Source organism: Spinacia oleracea, chromosome 3 (assembly GCF_020520425.1).
Source record: "Spinacia oleracea cultivar Varoflay chromosome 3, BTI_SOV_V1, whole genome shotgun sequence".
NCBI lineage: Eukaryota > Viridiplantae > Streptophyta > Magnoliopsida > Caryophyllales > Amaranthaceae > Spinacia > Spinacia oleracea.
The window spans coordinates 54,075,306-54,096,408 of NC_079489.1; the positions used below are offsets into that span (position 1 = coordinate 54,075,306).

At 34.8% G+C, this 21,103-nt stretch overlaps 3 protein-coding genes across 3 annotated transcripts; 2 read left to right on the plus strand and 1 right to left on the minus strand.

Moving 5' to 3' along the window:
- Positions 1-4,267: 4,267 nt before the first annotated feature.
- Positions 4,268-5,134, minus strand: LOC130469699 (uncharacterized). Its single transcript, XM_056839128.1, has 2 exons — positions 4,961-5,134; positions 4,268-4,831 (listed from the first exon to the last, which is right to left on the minus strand). The coding sequence occupies exons 1-2, from the start codon at positions 5,132-5,134 to the stop codon at positions 4,268-4,270; spliced, it is 738 nt and encodes a 245-aa protein (XP_056695106.1).
- Positions 5,135-5,532: 398 nt separating this feature from the next.
- Positions 5,533-7,720, plus strand: LOC110803782 (protein FAR1-RELATED SEQUENCE 5-like). Its single transcript, XM_022009306.1, has 4 exons — positions 5,533-5,544; positions 6,095-6,182; positions 6,479-7,011; positions 7,103-7,720. The coding sequence occupies exons 1-4, from the start codon at positions 5,533-5,535 to the stop codon at positions 7,718-7,720; spliced, it is 1,251 nt and encodes a 416-aa protein (XP_021864998.1).
- An 11,046-nt stretch (positions 7,721-18,766) lies between these two features.
- On the plus strand, positions 18,767-19,513 carry LOC110803781 (uncharacterized). Its single transcript, XM_056839129.1, has 2 exons — positions 18,767-19,321; positions 19,499-19,513. The coding sequence occupies exons 1-2, from the start codon at positions 18,767-18,769 to the stop codon at positions 19,511-19,513; spliced, it is 570 nt and encodes a 189-aa protein (XP_056695107.1).
- Positions 19,514-21,103: the final 1,590 nt, after the last annotated feature.

The window sequence follows — 21,103 nt, forward strand, 5'->3', positions numbered from 1 at the left end:
TCTTACAACCATAGAGATCCTCAATGGATGTGCCTGATTCATTGAGAATGTTTTTAGCACATTTTCTGTATATGTTGTTTGATGCAAGGATTCCATGCTTTAGGTGCTCAATTTGTAACCCCAAACAATTTTTTTTTCTTTCCAAGCTCTTTCATTTCAAATTCTTTCTTTAAACATTCCATTGTCATGGAAATATCTTTAGGAGTTCCAACAATGTTTAGATCATCAACATACACTGCAATTATAACAAATCCTGATCTAAACCTCTTTATAAAAATGCATGGGCTAGTAGGATCATTCTTATAGCCTTCCTTCAACAAGTACTCACTAAGGCGATTATACCACATACGCCCTGATTGTTTCAGTCCATATAAATATCTATTCAATTTGATAGAGAAATGTTCTCGAGAACTTGATTTTGTTGCTTCTGGCAACTTAAATTATTCCGGGAGTTTCATATAGATATCATTATCCAGTGGGCCATACAAATAAGCTGTGACTACATCCATTAAGCGTAAGTGAAGTCCTCTCTTATTGCCAGACTGATTATATATCGAAAAGTTGTTGCATCCAACACAGGAGAATATGTCTCCTCATAATCAATACCAGGTCTTTGTGAGAATCCTTGTGCAAGTAATCTTGCTTTATATCTTTCAGTATCACCATTTTCCTTTTTCTTTCGCACAAAGATCTATTTATATCCCACTGGCTTTACATCTTCATGTGTACGGACTACCGGTCCAAATACTTCTCTTTTTGCAAGAGATTTCAATTCTGATTCAATTGTTTCCTTCCCCTTTGGCCAATCATCTCTATGTCTACATTCTCCAATAAACTTTGGTTCATGATCCTCATCGTCATCCATAACATCTAATGCTACATTACATGCAAAAACATCATCGGCGTCGATTTGATTTCGGTTCCATATAATTCCAGACATTATATAATTTGTTAAAATTTCTTCGTTATCAGGTACCTGAATTTCATCTTCTATCATGTCTAAAGTCTCTTCTGTAGATCTTTTAAAATTGTTTGTATCCTCGATTTGACCATCATCAAACATTTCTCCTTTCCTTTTTCGAGGATTCTTGTCTTTGGAACCAATTGGTCTTCCACACTTCTGGCGTGCCTTAGACTCATTACCAACTTCATTTTGTCCTTCTGGGACTTCAATCTTAATTGGAGCATTTACAGCTGGTATATGTGACTTAGTCACTCTCTTTGGGTTAGGAAAAACATCTGGCAACTGATTTGCTAAACTTTGTAAATGAATTATCTTTTGAACTTCTAGTTCACTTTTCTTAGTATGAGGATCAAGATGAGACAATGATAATTCATTCCAACTGATTTCTTTCTCCAACTGTTTGTTTTCTCCCCCTAAACATGAGAAAAATGACTCATTAAAATGACAATCAGCAAAACGAGCCTTAAATAAATCCCCTGTAGTTGGCTCAAGATATTTGATTATTGATGAGGAATCAAATCCAACATATATTCCCAACCTCATTTGAGGACCCATCTTGGAGCGTTGTGGTGGAGCTATAGGGACATAAATTGCACATCCAAAAATTCTATGATGGGATATATTTGGTTCCTGACCAAAAACCAATTGTGATGGGGAGAACTTATGATAATTTGTGGGCCTGATGCGAATCAATGCTACTGCATGTAATATAGCATGTCCCCAAACAGAAATTGGGAGTTTAGATTTTATTAGTAATGGTCTAGCAATCAATTGAATGCGTTTAATTAATGATTCAACAATACCGTTTTGTGTATGAACATGTGCTACAGGATGTTCAACATTTATCCCAATGGACATGCAATAATCATTGAAAATTTGAGAAGTAAATTCACCAGCATTATCATGACGAATAGACTTGATAAGAGTATCTGAAAAATGTGCTCTTAATTTAATAAATCCAGCAAGTAACCTCGCAAACGCCAGGTTGCGAGTTGATAACAAACACACATGTGACCATCTAGTCGATGCATCGATTAAAACCATAAAGTATTTAAATGGTCCACATGGGGGATGTATTGGCCCACAAATATCCCCTTGTGTACGTTCCAGAAAATTGATTGATTCAAACTTTATCTTAGCTGGCGATGGCCGAATTATCAACTTTCCTTGTGAAAAAGCAACACATGAAAAATTATTAGAAAGAATCTGCTGGCTCTTTAATGAATGCCCACAAGAATTTTCAATGATTTTTTGCATCATTATTGAACCGGGATGGCCTAACCGATCACGCCAAACTATGAAGCTATCAGTAAATTTCTGGTTTACTATAGTATGTGTTTTAATCGAATTAATTTTCGTGTAGTACAAACCAGTGGAGAATGTAGGTAATCTCTCCAAGATATTTTTTGTGCCATGGTTTATGCTCGTGATTTGAAGGAATTCATCATTTCCTTCACTAATTGTCTCAATATGATAACCATTGCTTCAAATGTCTTTAAAACTTAATAAATTTCTTTGAGACTTAGGAGAATACAATGCATCAAAGATGTCAAATTTAGTTCCCATAGGCAACACTATATTTTCTCTTCCGGAGACTTCAATAATATTTGTACTACCCGATATATAGTACTCACACTAGTTTTTCTCATTGTCAATTGAGGAAATATTTCTTATTTTTAAGTATAGTATGAGTTGTTGCACTGTCTGCAAGACATAATTATTCATCATTTATTTCCCTCTGAACTTGAGAGGTATTCATATTCTTCAAGGAAATAAAAATATGTGTCACAAAATCAAACATGTCCAAAATAACCATTATAAAATAAAACACCCAGAATAATACCATATCATAGAAAGCACACAAAATATAAAGTCATAGTACAATCACAAAGTTCACAACATAAACACAAAATTTCATAGTTAAACTACTACAATTTTATATCAAATTCAACACAATATATTAAAGGAAAAATTACTTTAAATAATCCAACCTTTTGACGATTTTCCATTAATAATTCAACCTTTCGATTATTATCTAATAATCCAACCTTTGTATCCCATTAACTTTTATTGCACCCAGATGACCGTTTGCCGGTTAACAAGGTCACCCTTATTTATATATAAAGGAAAAAAAATTTAGAAATACAGTATAATTGTTTTTTATTCAAAAAATAAAAATTTAAACTCTTCCTCTCTATTTTCTCGGTTTGTTCCTTCCTTTGTCTTCCCCAACTGAATTATCGTCGTTGCTTTATGGTCACAACTCAAAGTTGATGGCTACATCAGTTCGCAACAAACAGGACCTCTATAGTCTTCTTGGGTAATACAATCTATACCTTAATCTCCTTCTAACTTAAGCCCGTTGAGTGTTGCAATAGTTCTGAAGTACTACCAGTTTTTACTCTGTTTCTTCCATTGTCGATCCATGTCAGCCACCACTTGCGGCTTTTTGAATTATCGTCGTCGCTCTAAATTAAATACTCGAAGCCCAGATTCGCACAAGCAAACAAATATCCGATGTCCAGATTCACAAAAGCCCCGAGAAAATCAAATTGGGTAAAAAAAAATAAGGTTCTTGTTCAAATAATTTGGGGTAAATTTCGAACAATTTGGTTCGCATTAGGCATTGAATTTGAGTATCTGTTGTTTATTTTGATCAAATTAGTAGTTCTTTTACAATTTGATAGGAAATTAAAATTTGGGTGGGTTGGAAGGTTGGTCGGCAGCCGCGAATGGCGATGGTTCTTGAAGGTCAACTTTGTTGATGGTTGTTACTTCTGCTTTTGTACTTAACTTTCTTTTGGGTTTCTGGGCAATCTACGTAGATGTGGGTGAGAAAATGTAAGTGATTGAATAGTGCATAAAATCAATTTCTTGTGGTTATTTAATTTGATGATCAGAGGATGACGATGACAATGGTGGTGGGAGTGAGTAAGGTGGCGGTGGAGGATGGAGGAGAGAGAGGGGATGTGGTCGGTGGAGGAAGCTAGGATGAGAAAAGATGACAATGGTGGTGGGATTAGAGTAATTAAGGACAGAGAGGAGGAAAGAAGAAAGAACGAAAATGAAATAAATTAAAAAGAAAATAAATTATTAATTTAAAAAATAAAATAAATTATGACAAATGGTTGCATGACACGTGTATAGGTTACCTGATATGTTGGTTTGGTGACGAGTTGGGTGCAATAAAAGTTAATGGGGTGCAAAGGTTGGATTATTAGATAATAATCGAAAGGTTGAATTATTAATGGAAAATCGCCAAAAGGTTGGATTATTTAAAGTAATTTTTCCTATATTAAAAGCTTAATTATTCCCTTCAGGGGAAGTAAAGAAATCTGCAACTTCTAAGTGAGTTGTATCACCAGAATCAAAATTACCTTCTCCATCTTCTAATACAAGATTAGTCTCTGCATTCTTTCTTTTTTTCTTCAATGATTGCTGATAAAGGTCAACAAGTTGTTTTGGTGTGCGACATACACGTGACCAATGACCTTTTCCTCCACAAAGATAACAAACGCTAGTCACATTGTCACTTTTTCCTTTCTCACATTTACCATCTTTTCGGTCCCACTTCTGGTGGGAATGTGAGCTCTTGTAATAACCTCCACGACCTCTACCATAGCCACCAAAACCACGTCCACGCCCACGACCTCGCCATTGGCCACGACCAGGACCACTGCTGCTAGCATGGTCTTTTTTCTTTGATTCTTTTCCATTATGGGAAGTCACATTCGCTTCAGGGAATGAAGTTGAGCCAGTAGGGCTTGCTTCATGATTTTTCAGCAACAACTCATTATTTTGTTCAGCCACAAGAAGACAACATATCAATTCAGAATATTTCTTAAAACCTTTTTCTTGATATTGTGTCTGCAGGACAACATTGCTTGCATGAAAAGTGGAGTATATATGTTTTTTCTAACATATCTACATCAGTTATTGTTTCTCCACATTCAGTTGAGAAGTAATTTTAAACATGGCTCAGTTATATTCACTCACGGATTTAAAATCATGTAATCTTAAATGCAACCAATCATAACGAGCATTTGAAAATATCACATTTTTCTGGTGGTCATACCTTTCCTTTATATTACTCCAAAGGATTTGTGGATCTTTAACTGTCAGATACTCAGTTTTAAGCCCTTCGTGGAGGTGATGGCGAACAAATATCATAGCCCTAGCTTTATCTTGACATGTTGCTTTATTTCCTTATTTTATTGTGTCACCAAGCCCTTTAGCATCTAGGTGTTTTTCAGAATCTAACACCCATGACAAATAGTTTTTCCCAGTAATATCAAAGGCCACAATCTCAAGTTTTGCTAGGTTCGTCACTATTCACTATATAAGATAATATAATAAATTAGAATTTAAGAGATAACTATATTCACACTAAGCCATAATTATTATTAATGCTAACATAATTATACATACATATATATATATATATATATATATATATATATATATATATATATATATATATATATATATATATAGGAAGGCTCCCGTAAGAACGCCTTCTTAACCGTTGGATCTAATTTAATCTAACTGTTGAGATTTTCTCATTACTAATGGCAAGTTTTGTAAATTTCCTGAAGTTTTTTTCTTTCCTTCTTTTTTTTGTTCTTCGATTCTTTTTCTCTCTCTAATTTTTTTTGGTTCTTTCTCTCTCCTCTTCTCGCGCAGCGATCTTCAATCGAACACGAAGGACACAAATCGGATTTCGTTCACACTCTACATCAAATTTATTAAATCTTCTGCGTTTTACCTTGAATTTCGGATTTCGATTTCAAATTTTGCTGATTATTCTTAATCGATCGATTTTGTTCATCAATTTTTTTCCCAGAATTTCAGCAATTATCGAAGGTATTTGAAGACTAATTGAATTTCTTTATTTGTTGTTTGTATTTATGTGAATTCGACTTTTTATTTTGTTTCGATTATGAACTTTTTCCTAATTCTCAATCGAACGATTACAAACTTTGTTATTTGGATTAGAACTTTTTCCTCTTTTGATTTTCATTCGATTTCTAGCTTTTTTTTGTTTTTAAATTGTTTCTGTTTGTTTTTGTGTTAGTTTTTTGTTGTTGTTTTGTATTTAATCTCTGATTATTCTTAATTTTAATTTTTCAGGTTAATTGTGCTCTGTTTTTATTTTTTATGGCTTCTGCTGAAGTTGATATGTTATCTCATGGTTCTAGTTCATCAGTTACTCAATCAGGTATGATTTAATTCTTGCCTTTATTGTTGATGATGTTCTAAAGTTTTTTCAATCATGTTCTAAATATTTCTTTTTATGTTCTTTAGATCCTATTCATTTGTCTGTACTGTTATTCATATTGTAACATTTTTTTTTTGTTGTAACTATTTGTTTTTATGTTCCTTACTTTTTTTTGCATTTTTTAAAATTTTAATTTCATTTCCTAAAGTTTTTATCTCATGTTCTAAATTTTTGTTTTTATGTTCTGCATATTTTGTGCACTGGTTTGAATTTTTATTTTATTTTATGTTGTGCAGTTGGAATTATTATTAATGAACCATCAAGTTCTTCTGTTGGTACTCCTAGAGTGTTTACTTCATTGAGTCCTGGCGGTACTAGAGAATGGATTCCTTCTTGTTCCGAGGAGTTAAAACCTATTGTCGGAATGAATTTTAAAGATCCCGAGGAAGGTTTATCCTTTTGTAAAGCTTATGCTACTGCTTCAGGTTTCACTTCTAGAAAAAGTACTACTACAAGAAGGAAGAAGACTGGTGTAGTTGCGTTCCAGTATGTTGTATGCAATAAAGAAGGTTTTAAGGCGTCTCGTAAGCCTGTTGTGGAAGCTCTTAAAGATAAATCAGACAAGGCTCGTTCTACACGAATGCGAATGCTTACTCGTACTGGTTGTGGTGCTCAAATGTGTATGAAAAACATTAATGGATCATATGTTGTGACATACTTCAAAGAAGAACATAATCATCCTCTATACACTCCTGGTTGTGCTAAATTTCATAAGCATGGGAGGAAAATGAGTATTTTGCATAAGAAGATTATTATTGATAATTCAAAGGTGTTTTTTATTCTTGTGTTCTAATGTTTCCTTCCTATGTTCTATATATTTTGTGTATGTTCTAAATTGTGTGCTCTGTTTCCTTCCACAGGTTAACATTGGTCCAGTGAAGTCCTTTAGAATAATGAAGGAGTTAACTGGATCATATGACAATGTTGGTGCATCAAAGCAAGATTTCAAAAATTTTCAGAGAGATTTGAAGGCATTAATTGAAGGATCCGATGCACAAATGTTTATCAACAATTTTCAGAATAAAAAGTTATTATGGAGTGCGTTCTTTTATGATTATGAGTTAGATGAAGAAGATCATCTCTGTAGAGCATTTTGGGCAGATCCTATTTGTAGAAAGAATTATGCTCTTTTTGGAGATATGGTTTCATTTGATACTACATTTAAAACAAATAAGAATGTTCTATTCTTTATGCCTTATGTTCTAAACGTTTTGTTCTTATGTTCTAAACTGTTCTATTTTTTTCCTAGGTACAATATGATATTTGGGCCATTTACTGGAGTTGATCACCATAAAAAGTGTATTACCTTTGCTGCTGCCCTTATATCTAATGAGGATATAGTGGCTTTTGAGTGGGTTTTTAAAACATTTGTGAAGGCAATGGGAGGTAATGCGCCTCTCTGTTTGATTACTGATGAAGATCCTGCAACGAAAGTTGCCTTTCCCAAAGTGTTTCGGTCTACAGAGCATCGGCTTTGATGAAAAAGATGCCTGATAAAGTGTGCCGTGATCTTCCACCAGATTCTGACTTTCTACAAAAGATTTGCAAAGCTGTTTGGAGTGTAGAGATTGAACCGGCTGAGTTTGAAGAGAGGTGGGCTAAGGTTATTAGTGAATTTAAGTTGGAAAACCATGACTGGTTGTTGCAAATTTATGAGAAGCGTGAAATGTGGATTCCAGCTTATTTTAGGGATTTATTCTTGTGTGGTATTATGAGAACCACATCAAGGTCAGAGAGTGAGAATAACTTTTATACTAAGTTCACTAATCCACATCTTACCCTTGTTGAGTTTTACATGAGATTTGAAAGTGCTTTGGATGCTCAACGCCATACTCAAGGTGAAAATAATAATTCTTCTAAACATAAACATCCTGAATGCAAAACACGTTCTGCCATAGAGAACTTTGCTTCTGAAGTTTACACGACAACTGTTTTTTATGAGTTTCAAGACGAGGTTGAATCAGTTATTTTCTCTTGTGGGCTTGATGGTTTTAAGAAAGAATTTGGATTGGATGTTTATACTGTTAGGTTATGATACATATGATATTACATAAATCATGCGGAAACAACCATTGACCCAGGATTACATATTATTTACACATAATCATATAGCATAATTTAGATGCATACTCTTTGTTGCGTGCCCTCCCTAGCTGCGCCCGAACCGAACAAGAACAAGTCTTTAGGACTCCAAGTGTCGTCCCTCCGTAGATAGCCCACAGCACGTCCGGATCCGCCTTAAGATTGACCAACTAGAATCGCCCTTAAGGTACTAGAATTTTCGGCACTTTTGAGCAAGATGTGTGGCTGAATTTTTCTCTCAAAAACTCACTTTGAATACTTTTAAAACTCATCATAAATTGTGAACCCAGGCCACATATTTATAGGGTTATGGAAAGGGAATTGGAATCCTATTCAGATACAAATTAATTAAACCTAGAATCCTACAAGAACTCTAATTTAATTAATTTATCAAATAGAATTAGGAATTTAATCATTAACCGAACTCTGCACGTTTTAGGAAACGTGCACGAACACAAACACTTACGCACACACACACGGCAGCCTCGATGGGCCGCCCATGCGTGCGTGCGAGCAGCAGCCCACGCAGCGAGGCCTGCGCGAGCTGCAAGCCCACGCAGCTCCCGCGCGCGCTGCGCGCGCTGTGCGCGCTGCCACGGCCTGCTGGGCCTGGCCTTGCGCTGGGCCTGGCCTTGCGCTGGGCCTGGCGTGGCTGTTTGTGCGGCGCGCTTGGCTTGCTGGGCGATGGCCTGGCTTCGTGCTGGGCCCTCGCCCGGCAGGCCTCGTCCGATGCTTATTCGTACGATACGCTTCCGATTAAATCTCCGATTCCGGAATTCATTTCCGATACGAACAATATTTAACATTTCCGATTCCGGAATTAATTTCCGTTTCGAACAAATATTTAATATTTCCGTTTCCGGAATTATTTTCCGATTCCGGTAATATTTCCGATTCTGACAATATTTCCGTTTCCGGCAATATTTCCGATTCTGGTAATATTTCCATTTCCGATAATATTTTCCGATACGTACCATGTTTCTGTTTCCGGCAACATCTACGACTTGGATAATATTTATATTTCCGATACGATCCATATTTCCGTTTCCGGTAATATCATCGTTTCCGGAGTATTCATTTCTTGCCTGTGACGATCTCAGCTCCCACTGAAACCAAGATCCGTCGATTCCGAATATCCATAGATAGAGTATTTAATGCCATTAAATACTTGATCCGTTTACGTACTATTTGTGTGACCCTACGGGTTCAGTCAAGAGTAAGCTGTGGATTAATATCATTAATTCCACTTGAACTGAAGCGGCCTCTAGCTAGGCATTCAGCTCACTTGATCTCACTGAATTATTAACTTGTTAATTAATACTGAACCGCATTTATTAGACTTAACATAGAATGCATACTTGGACCAAGGGCATTATTTCCTTCAGTCTCCCACTTGTCCTTAGGGACAAGTGTGCATTTCCTAATTCCTTTGTCGCTCGATGCTTGCTCTTGAACATAAGGTAAGAGTTGTCATCCTTATTATGTCCAGAGGTGTTCCTCGGTTTCAGAGTTCAACTGATCAAATAAACAGATAATCATAGCCTATGATTCATCCGAGCACGGCCATGCATTTCACAGTTTCTAGCTCTCCGAGTGGCCTTGTACAACTTTTAAGCATCTCATCCCGATTTATGGGAGGACAATCCCAATCTTGCGATCTTGAGATTAGACTTCGTTTGATAGGTGATTACCTGAGCGTTGCCTTTATAGCCTCCTTTTACGGTGCGACGGTTGGTCAACGTCAAAGCAACCAGTTCTCAAACAAGTAATCTCAAATCACTCAGGTATTGAGGATTTAGTGTCTAATAATTTAATGAAATTTACTTATGACATACTTTCATCTCTTACAGTAAAGTTTCATAGGTCTTGTCCGATACTAGTCTTCCCAAAGTAAGTATCTATGCAAATGATTATAACATTGCCATGTCCACATAGTTCAAGAAACAGAACTACTAGTCATCTTGCATTCTAATCGTCTAACGTTTTCTATGCGTCCATCTTTATAGAAAACTCCGACCAGGGACCATTTTCAACTTTTGACATTCAAGTTCACTTGATAGACATTTCTTAGTCACAGGACTGGTCCTGACAGTCTATCTTGAATATATCGTCAAATTTGAAGGGACTCATCATTTAATACTAAACCAAGATTAAATGGAATATGAAAATACATTTCATATATGATAAATGTTCAACCCCAATGTTTTATAACCATGGGCCTCAAACCCATCTTCTAAAACAATTCATGGAATTCAAAGCTATGCTTGATTTCCAGTGCGACAATGTGAGTGTTGCTTCTCACTTGTTGCATAGGTTTAGCTTTTTCATCGAATGTTCTTCGAGATATGATGAATAAGATCTTTTGAGTTTGTTTATTATGCGATCTAGTCTTTCTTACTTCGATGGTGGTTTTACTCATTTTGCAATGAAGAACCATCAAGTTAGCAGACGTTTTTCTTGCTTCAAGAGTGGTTCTACGCATTTTTCAATGAAGAACCATCAAGCCAGCAGATAGGTGATCTACCCAAGTTCAGTGAAGAACTTTAAACAACCCTGTTTTATTGCTTCTAAGGCAACAATCACTTTTACTTCAACTGTATAGGTTGCTAGTGATGCTTTGTTTGGATTTACCTATCCAAGCAGTTCATAGATATGTGGAAGACTCTCCAACTATATATTAGAACATAGAAATTAATATTTTAATTTCCCACGCAACAACTCATGGTCTCCAATCCATGTTGCCATTTCAAAACACGATGCTCTATAGCTCGTCCTTATCAATGGTTAACTCAAAAGGGTCTTGCTTGATCCTTTGCCAGTGTTTATGCGTGTAGCATCAATATTTAGCATATCTTTATTTCCTTGAATCAAGAACTATTCCTATGTACTTTTTCAAGTACCATAAGTATTCTTGATCTCAACCTAGTTGATCTTCACTTAGATCAATAGAGATTGGTATATGTTCGTCATGCCTAAAGTCATACGATACGTTTTTGGCGATCCTCATATTATATCATACATGATAAATTCTTTTTCAGAATAATTCCCAATTGAATTCTATTCATGTAATTTTAGCTCATTCAATTTCAGCAGATACTGAATCCAGCTAAATTCTTTGACATATAATATAGGTTTAAGAATCTCATTTAGACTCTTTGATGTTTAACTTAGTAAATGCTTATACATAGTTCAAACATCCTTTACTTAGATTTATTCACATGGGTCGAATATCTCCAATGGAGACTTTCGTGTTTGATTTAGTAAATGCCATTACTTAATCCAAAACAATATCATAAGATCTTTGTAAATAGATCTTAATACCCAGTATGTACTAAGTTTCGCCATGGTCCATCATTGATGAATAATTTCAAATCTAAGTCATTAGCATTTGAATGTTATTTTACAATAGAGAGATATGTGTGTGATACACATAGGACCAATTAAGTTTTATGTACTCCCACTAAACTTCTTATATATCTATAAGAATCATGTACATTTTATGAAACTAAAATACTTATTAGCTTCACTAAAATACATTTCTAATTCCCAATTGCTTGCTTAAATCTGTACTTAGATTTCATAAGCTAGCTTTCTTTTTCAAGCATTTATTTGGATCCACAAATCCTATGACATACCATGTACATAGTTTATTCCAACATTTGATTGAGGAATACGTTTTGTCATCCAATTGCTATATGTACCAATATGCAATCATTGCTTGAATTATAGACTTGAGCATTACGATTATGCATGAGGTTTCAACACAATTCACACCATGAATTTGCTTGTAACCTTTAGCAACTAATCTAGCTTTGTGTGTGAACACAATTCCATGTTTGATGGTTTTTATCCTTAAAACAAACTTGCAACCAATAGGTGTGAACCTATTCTTGCAAATCAACAAAATTTCAATTTTGTCATCAAAACATTGAGTATGTTTTATGGCCTCTAACCATTTAAAACATTTGAGTCTATATATGGCCTCTAACCATTTTAGGGAATCTAGGTTTCGTCATAGCTTTCTTACAAGTCACAAACTCATTAATCTACAGGATAATAGTTTGACTGCAAGTTGTAGGTTTCTTCACTATTTAATAGAAGAATCTCATAGTTTCATTGACCTGATCTCTATGTTTCTTCACTATCTAATAGAAGAATCTCATAGTTTCAGTGACTTGAATTCTATGCCTACTTGGGTATAGAACATCAAACAAATAGAATATCAATAGCCACTTGAAAGTCCTTTGAATATTCTGTTCTCTTTGAAGCATTTGTAAAGTCTTCTAAGAGATGTCTATTCTTTAAAACCACTTCTAAAGTCCTTAAAGAATAATTTCGGATTTTCTGAAGCACTTCGAAAAGCCTCCGGAATGTCCGTTTATGTTTGTTGTTCGCCTCTAAAACTTTCGAGGTCTATTTTCTCCCACTTGTCATTTTGGAAACGAATCTCCAAAAGGACATCATTTCGAGCAAACAAACATTATGTTCTCAAAAATTCGTGGTAGAAACAATACCCTTGTGTCTCATTTGAATAAATCACAATGAAACATATATCTATACTTGGGCCTTATTTTGTCGAATGACAAACACTAAGCTCCCACTGAGTTTTGCAACTCTCTAGATATATTTTATGAAAAGTTATTCTGAATTTACTTTTCAATAGCTTTGACGAATTTTGGTTTAGTTTGGTGGTAGTTGAGCATTTTGTTTTAGAAATTATAGGAAAAGTCTTTATGATTCATCATTAATCGAATCAAGTACTAATTGACTTCGATTATTCCAACTAAGATATGCCATATCTTATGGACCTAGATTGTGAAATTACACCACACAATCATTGATGATCATATTTGGTCTCAAGTAATCATCAACATGATCTAACCTAGATCTTTATGATTTCTTGCCAAGTGGATTTTATACTTCTGAATCTTTGAACTAGCCAAACAGATTCAACTTATATCACATTTGAGTAAATAAACCTATATTCACTCAAATCCATGTGAAATAATAAAGTCATAAAACCTTTCTTTAGCTTTGAACTCTATCGTCTAGGCGTTCTAACAATAGTTCATATTCTTTGTTACTTTCAACAAGTAAGACTAGCTTGTCTTAAGTTGATCTAGAAATCAACCAACTTTCAAAAGTCCATTTAAAATAGAGCTTGTGAATGTTAACTTGTTGATATGGTCTAAGCAACAATGCCAAAGATTAGTGGAACTCAAATCAAGGGTTTGATTTGAACCTAGTAAAGTTCTTTAAAGAGTTGTTTGTTTTAATCAAGCATATTGACTCAACCTGTAATTGACCATTTCATTCAAATAAACAAACAAACTGTTTTTGTTTTTCTTGAATGTGAGTCTTTCTGTGTTTGAAGCAGAAAATTTAGGTATGCTGATTATGGAACAAAATAGCCATTAAGTTCCAGCCTTTGAAAGGACTTAAAACAAACTTAGATGACCCTACAATTAATGTAGCATTGCCATGCTTCATTTCCCACTTGTAGGTCATTAGTGTATCCTAGCTTCCATTGTTTGAGTTATTACCGAAGTAAGAATCTCAAGCGGTATATGATACCAAGGAAGTTTGATTGCTAGGTCACTTCTCTTTAAACATAAACTTATAGGTAGAAACGGAATCGTAAATTCCTTTCATTTGTTCCTCGTTTTCCTATTTCTTGTACCCTTTCTTATAGTCTTAAGAATTGAATTCTTTAGTGTTGACTTTTATACTTTGTTAGACATGTCCAATGTCACCCCAACAAGGTTCTTAACATTTAATTTATGTTGAATATTAAGTTTCAACTAGATGATCTTACCAGAAGCTTCTAAAGTTCTCTAAGCATCGATCTATTCGAATGTCTAGGGACTAGACTCATTCGAGAATTAAATGGACAAAGATATTAGGTTGTTAACCATTGGTAAAGCTGAGCGTTTAAGCTCAATGCTTTATGATCTCAAAACTACAGTGTATTTTGAATTCACAAGCACCAAATGGTTTGCCATTCGATTTTGATATTCGAAAACAACCATAAAAGTCGATATAAGAAACGTACATTTTAAATTGCTCACTTTCTCTCTATTCCGTGAATCGTTCTTGGATTCACTACCAATCGAGGAAATTTACTGTTACCTTTCTAAAAGGATTTATTGCAGTGCAAGATATTTAATTATAAACAATAATTAAAACATACATTGAAGCATGCAAAGTCTAAACATTTATCATGAATAATAACTTGAAATTAAAGCAACCATGCAATTCAAACAAGTTATTAGCATTTTATTCGAATTTATTGTTCCGGCAGGTGTGAATAAAATGATTCCAAGATCCTAAAATCATTGAAGAACTAAGCACAGTTTGTCGACTTAATCCTAAAACATCTTAGGTAAGCAAAAGCCTTTTGCTAATAGTCTAGAAACTATTCTTGGTTGATAGGTACGTCTAAGAACTTATTAGGTAAACCTATCGATTTTGCCACGACATAAAAGGACTCCTTACTTATATCGTTGAGTTTCACCAAAACTAACATGTACTCACAATTATTTGTGTACCTTGCCCCTTTAGGACCAATAAGTAACACCTCGCTGAGCGAAAACTATTACTAGATTGATGTAAAGGATATCCAAGCAAGTGTATATTTTGGCATGGCACCTTTTAACTCAATTTTTAAGTTTGGAACTTAAGGCTCTTACTATGTTGGTTAGATTTTAAGTGAACTAAAATCCTTAATCATGCAACATAATCAAGCTTTTGATCTCATGCATTTTAAGACATATTTAAAAGCAATAAATAACTTAAAACATGCATAAGATAAATGTGATCTAGTATGGCCCGACTTCATCTTGAAGCTTTGACTTCAAAGTCCGTCTTGAAAATCTCCGTGGGAGGCACCATTTTCTTCAAATAGGATAAGCTATAACTAATTACAACTATTTGATGGTTCGCAGACCATATTTGAATTGAAAAATAACTTTGGTACTTTAGACCAATTACATTCAAATTAATGGTACGCAGACCATATTTTCTATCCTATTTGGGCCATACTAGTCACTTCATAACCTGCAAAACAGTACATATACAATATATACCATTCACCCATTCATTATCATGAATGGCCCACATAGCTGGTTAGTAAAACACATTATGCATCACGTAAACATTTGCAGCAATTAATCAAGGGCACCAATAATCTACCAATTATTCAGTCCTTATTAATTCTAATCAAGTTGTTTTAACCTTAAGGATTTGTAGACCTAATCAAGAGTTTATGACTAAAATACGCTCCCACTTAAACCAATAAATTCATATGCTTTACTAATTTTAAACATAAAAGTGTATTTCTAGTCTAACCGGAAACATACAAATTTAATTAAAATTTAAAGCTCATATAAATTTATAATTGAATCCAAAAAATTTAATTTAATTTCAGTCGTTATTTAAATTAATTCATGATTTTAATTTTAGTAAAATAATTAGAATAAATAACATTTATTATAATTACAATATTCAAAATTAAAATCCAAGAAAATAATTTAAATTATTAATTTTAAAATTAATTAAAATTACGTGAACTGAAATTTTCAAATTAAACATTCAAAACGATCTAATCGTAACGCAAACACCCTACGCATTGCACGCCCATGGCCGCACGCATACAGCCATTGCTGGCCATATGCGCGCAGCCCATGCGCTCGTCGCATAGCTGCTGCATCTCCATCGCAAGCTGTGGTGCTTGCTGCGCGCGCGCCAGCGCTCGTCGCACGCGAGCCATCGCTCGCAGTGCGCGCGAGCCATCGCTCGCTGGGCGCGCGACATCGCTCGCTGTGCGCGCGAGCAACGCTGGGCGCAGCGCTCGTGGCACGCGAGCTTGCGCTCGCTGCGCGCGAGGCTGCGCGCTCTTACGCGAGGCAGTGCGCGTTGTGGCGCAGCTCGCTTGCTGCCCACACGCGACTGCCTTGGCTCGCCCTTCGCCCATGCCCATTCGTCCATTGCTCGTGGCCCACGACACAAGGCAGGGCTGCTGCCTTGTGCTCGTGAACTACGCCCTTGCTCATTGCATTCGTGCCGCACGGGCGACGAGCTCCCTTGCTCGTCGTCGCATGCCCGCATTATACAACACCCCTTAAGGGTAACACGAAGCGTCCATTGCTTTGTGCGTGCAAGTTATATGAACGAATCGCATAAAAAATTTAAAATTTATAAAATTAATGACAAATTAATAAATATTATTAATTTCATAATTTTAGGGCGAAAAAATCGAAAATTTATTATCCAATTGATTTCCGATTGTTATGGATTCAAGTCTAGGTCATAAAAATTTAAAATTTATCATAAATTTACAATTTTTATGGTGGTTTTTAATCATAGGTTTCTAATTAAATTACAATTAATTATGAAAATCAAATTAATTCTAAATTATTCTAATTTTCAACAAATTAATCATAATTACAAATTAGATTGCATAATTAACAAGACTAGGCATTCAAACTTGTTAAACATATGCAGTAGGTCAATCAAAAATTCAAGATTTATCAACATGAATCGCAAATATTTAATTTAACATCTTAAATTTACGAAATTTTTGCATTCGAAAAACTAAAACCTTCGAAAAGTCATAGTTAGGCTTCGAATTTGAGAATTCTGGGTTCGGCAGAAAATTTTTTTTTTTGTCAAAATTTTAGAATGCCTTTTACATGCGGAATTGACACAAAAATCACTCGATTTGGATGAGTAACGAAGAAACTGCCGAAAAACTGCGTACGTATAATTAAATAAACGCAATTTGCAATTAATTAACAATTACGAAAATTAATCACCCCTTTTAATTCTTGCAAATTTGTAATATTTAACCATGTTCATGCAATTTAGATTATGAAAATAATAAGGGGCTCGTGATACCACTGTTAGGTTATGATACATATGATATTACATAAATCATGCGGAAACAACCATTGACCCAGGATTACATATTATTTACACATAATCATATAGCATAATTTAGATGCATACTCTTTGTTGCGTGCCCTCCCTAGCTGCGCCCGAACCGAACAAGAACAAGTCTTTAGGACTCCAAGTGTCGTCCCTCCGTAGATAGTCCACAGCACGTCCGGATCCGCCTTAAGATTGACCAACTAGAATCGCCCTTAAGGTACTAGAATTTTCGGCACTTTTGAGCAAGATGTGTGGCTGAATTTTTCTCTCAAAAACTCACTTTGAATACTTTTAAAACTCATCATAAATTGTGAACCCAGGCCACATATTTATAGGGTTATGGAAAGGGAATTGGAATCCTATTCAGATACAAATTAATTAAACCTAGAATCCTACAAGAACTCTAATTTAATTAATTTATCAAATAGAATTAGGAATTTAATCATTAACCGAACTCTGCACGTTTTAGGAAACGTGCACGAACACAAACACTTACGCACACACACACGGCAGCCTCGATGGGCCGCCCATGCGTGCGTGCGAGCAGCAGCCCACGCAGCGAGGCCTGCGCGAGCTGCAAGCCCACGCAGCTCCCGCGCGCGCTGCGCGCGCTGTGCGCGCTGCCACGGCCTGCTGGGCCTGGCCTTGCGCTGGGCCTGGCGTGGCTGTTTGTGCGGCGCGCTTGGCTTGCTGGGCGATGGCCTGGCTTCGTGCTGGGCCCTCGTCCGGCAGGCCTCGTCCGATGCTTATTCGTACGATACGCTTCCGATTAAATTTCCGATTCCGGAATTCATTTCCGATACGAACAATATTTAACATTTCCGATTCCGGAATTAATTTCCGTTTCGAACAAATATTTAATATTTCCGTTTCCGGAATTATTTTCCGATTCCGGTAATATTTCCGATTCTGACAATATTTCCGTTTCCGGCAATATTTCCGATTCTGGTAATATTTCCATTTCCGATAATATTTTCCGATACGTACCATGTTTCTGTTTCCGGCAACATCTACGACTTGGATAATATTTATATTTCCGATACGATCCATATTTCCGTTTCCGGTAATATCATCGTTTCCGGAGTATTCATTTCTTGCCTGTGACGATCTCAGCTCCCACTGAAACCAAGATCCGTCGATTCCGAATATCCATAGATAGAGTATTTAATGCCATTAAATACTTGATCCGTTTACGTACTATTTGTGTGACCCTACGGGTTCAGTCAAGAGTAAGCTGTGGATTAATATCATTAATTCCACTTGAACTGAAGCGGCCTCTAGCTAGGCATTCAGCTCACTTGATCTTACTGAATTATTAACTTGTTAATTAATACTGAACCGCATTTATTAGACTTAACATAGAATGCATACTTGGACCAAGGGCATTATTTCCTTCATATACTGTTGGAGAAGGTTGTCGTGTACGTAAGTTTGATGTTCTTTTTAATGTTGAAACATTTGATACTAGTTGTTTATGCAAGTCATTTGAAAGGCAAGGGATCCGTTGTAGGCATATGGTTTGGGTTTGGAAGGCAAAACATATTCCAAAAATTCCCGAGGCTTATGTGCTTAACCGATGGAGTATAATGGCATGTAAGAAGCCGATTTTTGATTTAGAAGGAAATGAGTTGGAGCAATGTGTCCAAGTTGTAGATAGGAAGAGACTGTTGAATGATTTGTGGAGTGAAATTCATTCTTGTGTGAGTTTGGCTCAAGGGAATGAATTGACACTTAGTGCTCTTGTGGACAATCTACGATCATTGAGGTTAGATTTGGAATCTCAAAGTAGTATTTTTGATGGATTGATTGGTAGTGTTTCTAGCAAAGCTCAAGATATTGAATTGCTTATTGGAGCTAGTGTGCCTACTGAAATTTTGATCAAACCGCCTAAAGTATCAAAGAACAAAGGAACCGGGGTTCATGTTCAAGGTAGTGGAAGTGATAAACGGTTGAAGAGTGATAAAGAAAAAGCTGTAGAACAAAGTCAAAAGAAGAAGAGGTTGTGTAAAGGATGTAAGAAGTTGGGTTACCATGATATTCGTAATTGTCCGAAAAAGAAAAGTAAAAATGTAAGTAATTTTGCTGGTTTAAGTTTTTTTATATGTTCCAATATATATTGCCTTATGTTCTAATGTTTTGTTTTTATGTTCTAGTTTTGTTTTGTACTTTTTTTTATTATATATTATACTACTGTGTTTAAAATATTTAAAGATGTGTCTGATTTTTCATGGGTATCTGTGTTCTAGTTGTTTAATATTTAATGTTCTAGAAAAGAGGCCTTGTGTTCTATATTCAGGTACTGTATGTTCTATATATTTCCCTGTTTTTTTTCTTCTTATTTTAAATATTAATGTTCATGATTTGTTTTCCTTTTTGTAGGTAAAATATTCACTGACTTCTTTGGAGGCCAGATACTTTATTTTTGTTTTTATTTATTTATCGCATAGTATAATTTATTTGTTTTACGAACACAAATGTTATTTTATAGTTGACATTTATTACTTTGTAATTTTTTTGTTCTTTTTTTCTGAAATATTTATTTTATATATGAATTACTGGTCTTTTTAATATTGTTTGTTTAAAGTTTTCCATCTGTAGTAGGATTTAATTTTGTATATATTGTATAATTTTTATTCTTTAGAACATGTTCATATCATCTTAGAACATATCCTTTGTGTTTTAGAACATGTTTAGTTAACTTTTGATATTTCAACATTGTTTTACATAGGACGACTACATGTTCAAAATATTGTTTTGTGTATCAGAATTTGTATTAGAACATATCTTGCTACTATTAGAACTTGCCAATATATGTTTAAAACATGTTAAATTAATAGTAAATAAACACGCAATGAACTCACGATAAATCTATTTTTAGAAATCAAAACATGGATATATTATCCAAAACAACATGTGAAAATCAACACACAAAATCTTGTTCAAATATTATGTAGACTACATAACCTTGGTTTAAATTAAAAAAGGAACACACAGAAATTATAATTCAAACTAAATTCAAGTCAAAGTATTATATAATAAAGTTCTAGTTTAATCATATTTAATCTAATCTATCCTCATCTCTCTCTTCCGTTTCCTCGACTTCATTGAAATTGCATGATGCTCGTCATTCATCTTTGTTGATAATATTTTCCCACAATATTCTACCCTCAGTTTTTGGAGTATTTCAATCTGCAAATAACAAAAAAAAAACATTAGAAACAATGTTTGTAACTTGAATGTACAACATTGTGGGAAAAATATGTTTTCCATTCTTTTTTTTTTGTTATTTCTGTTATTTCTGTTGTTTAGTTGTTGTTTGTTCTTTTTTGTTCCTCTGTTTTATTTGATGTACCATGTTCTAAAACAGAGTGTCTTGTGTTTTAATGTGTGTCACACATGTTCTAAACTATTTTATCTTGTTTTTTAATGAATTCATATTGAAAAAAAAGAATACTTACATTGTCTTTCTCAAGTCCACATTGCCATTTTTCTGCATCTTCTGCCTCATATGTCTGCATGTGCCTCATCAAAAACACTCCACAATCATTCTTGTTGCTTAAGCTTCTCCATGGCATTTTAATTGTCCGAGTTTTAAATGATTCCACATACTCTGTGCTTTGAATCTTGTCGATATGGCAGAAATTTTTTGCAAACCCCCTCAACTGAGTAAGATAAAAAACATTAATTGCATTTTTTTATATTATATTTTATAATTAAAATAATAGAATAAATTAATGTATTACCATTTGTTTTGGTTCATTTGCATATTTCTTGAAGAACGAAATCTTTGCCGGCAATGGTCTGTTATCGATGAGATCAAGTTTGCTTTCCAAGAAATTCACGCAAAGTAG

Excerpts from the sequence above, each read along its gene's own strand:
- LOC130469699 (XM_056839128.1), bottom strand. The coding sequence starts at position 5,134 with ATGATATTTGTTCGCCATCACCTCCACGAAGGGCTTAAAACTGAGTAT. Across the intron at positions 4,832-4,960 it reads GATTACATGATTTTAAATCC|ACACAATATCAAGAAAAAGG; the intron begins GTGAGTGAATAT and ends GTTGTCCTGCAG.
- LOC110803782 (XM_022009306.1), top strand. Across the intron at positions 6,183-6,478 it reads TTCATCAGTTACTCAATCAG|TTGGAATTATTATTAATGAA; the intron begins GTATGATTTAAT and ends TATGTTGTGCAG. Across the intron at positions 7,012-7,102 it reads TTATTATTGATAATTCAAAG|GTTAACATTGGTCCAGTGAA; the intron begins GTGTTTTTTATT and ends TTCCTTCCACAG.
- LOC110803781 (XM_056839129.1), top strand. The coding sequence starts at position 18,767 with ATGGTTTGGGTTTGGAAGGCAAAACATATTCCAAAAATTCCCGAGGCT.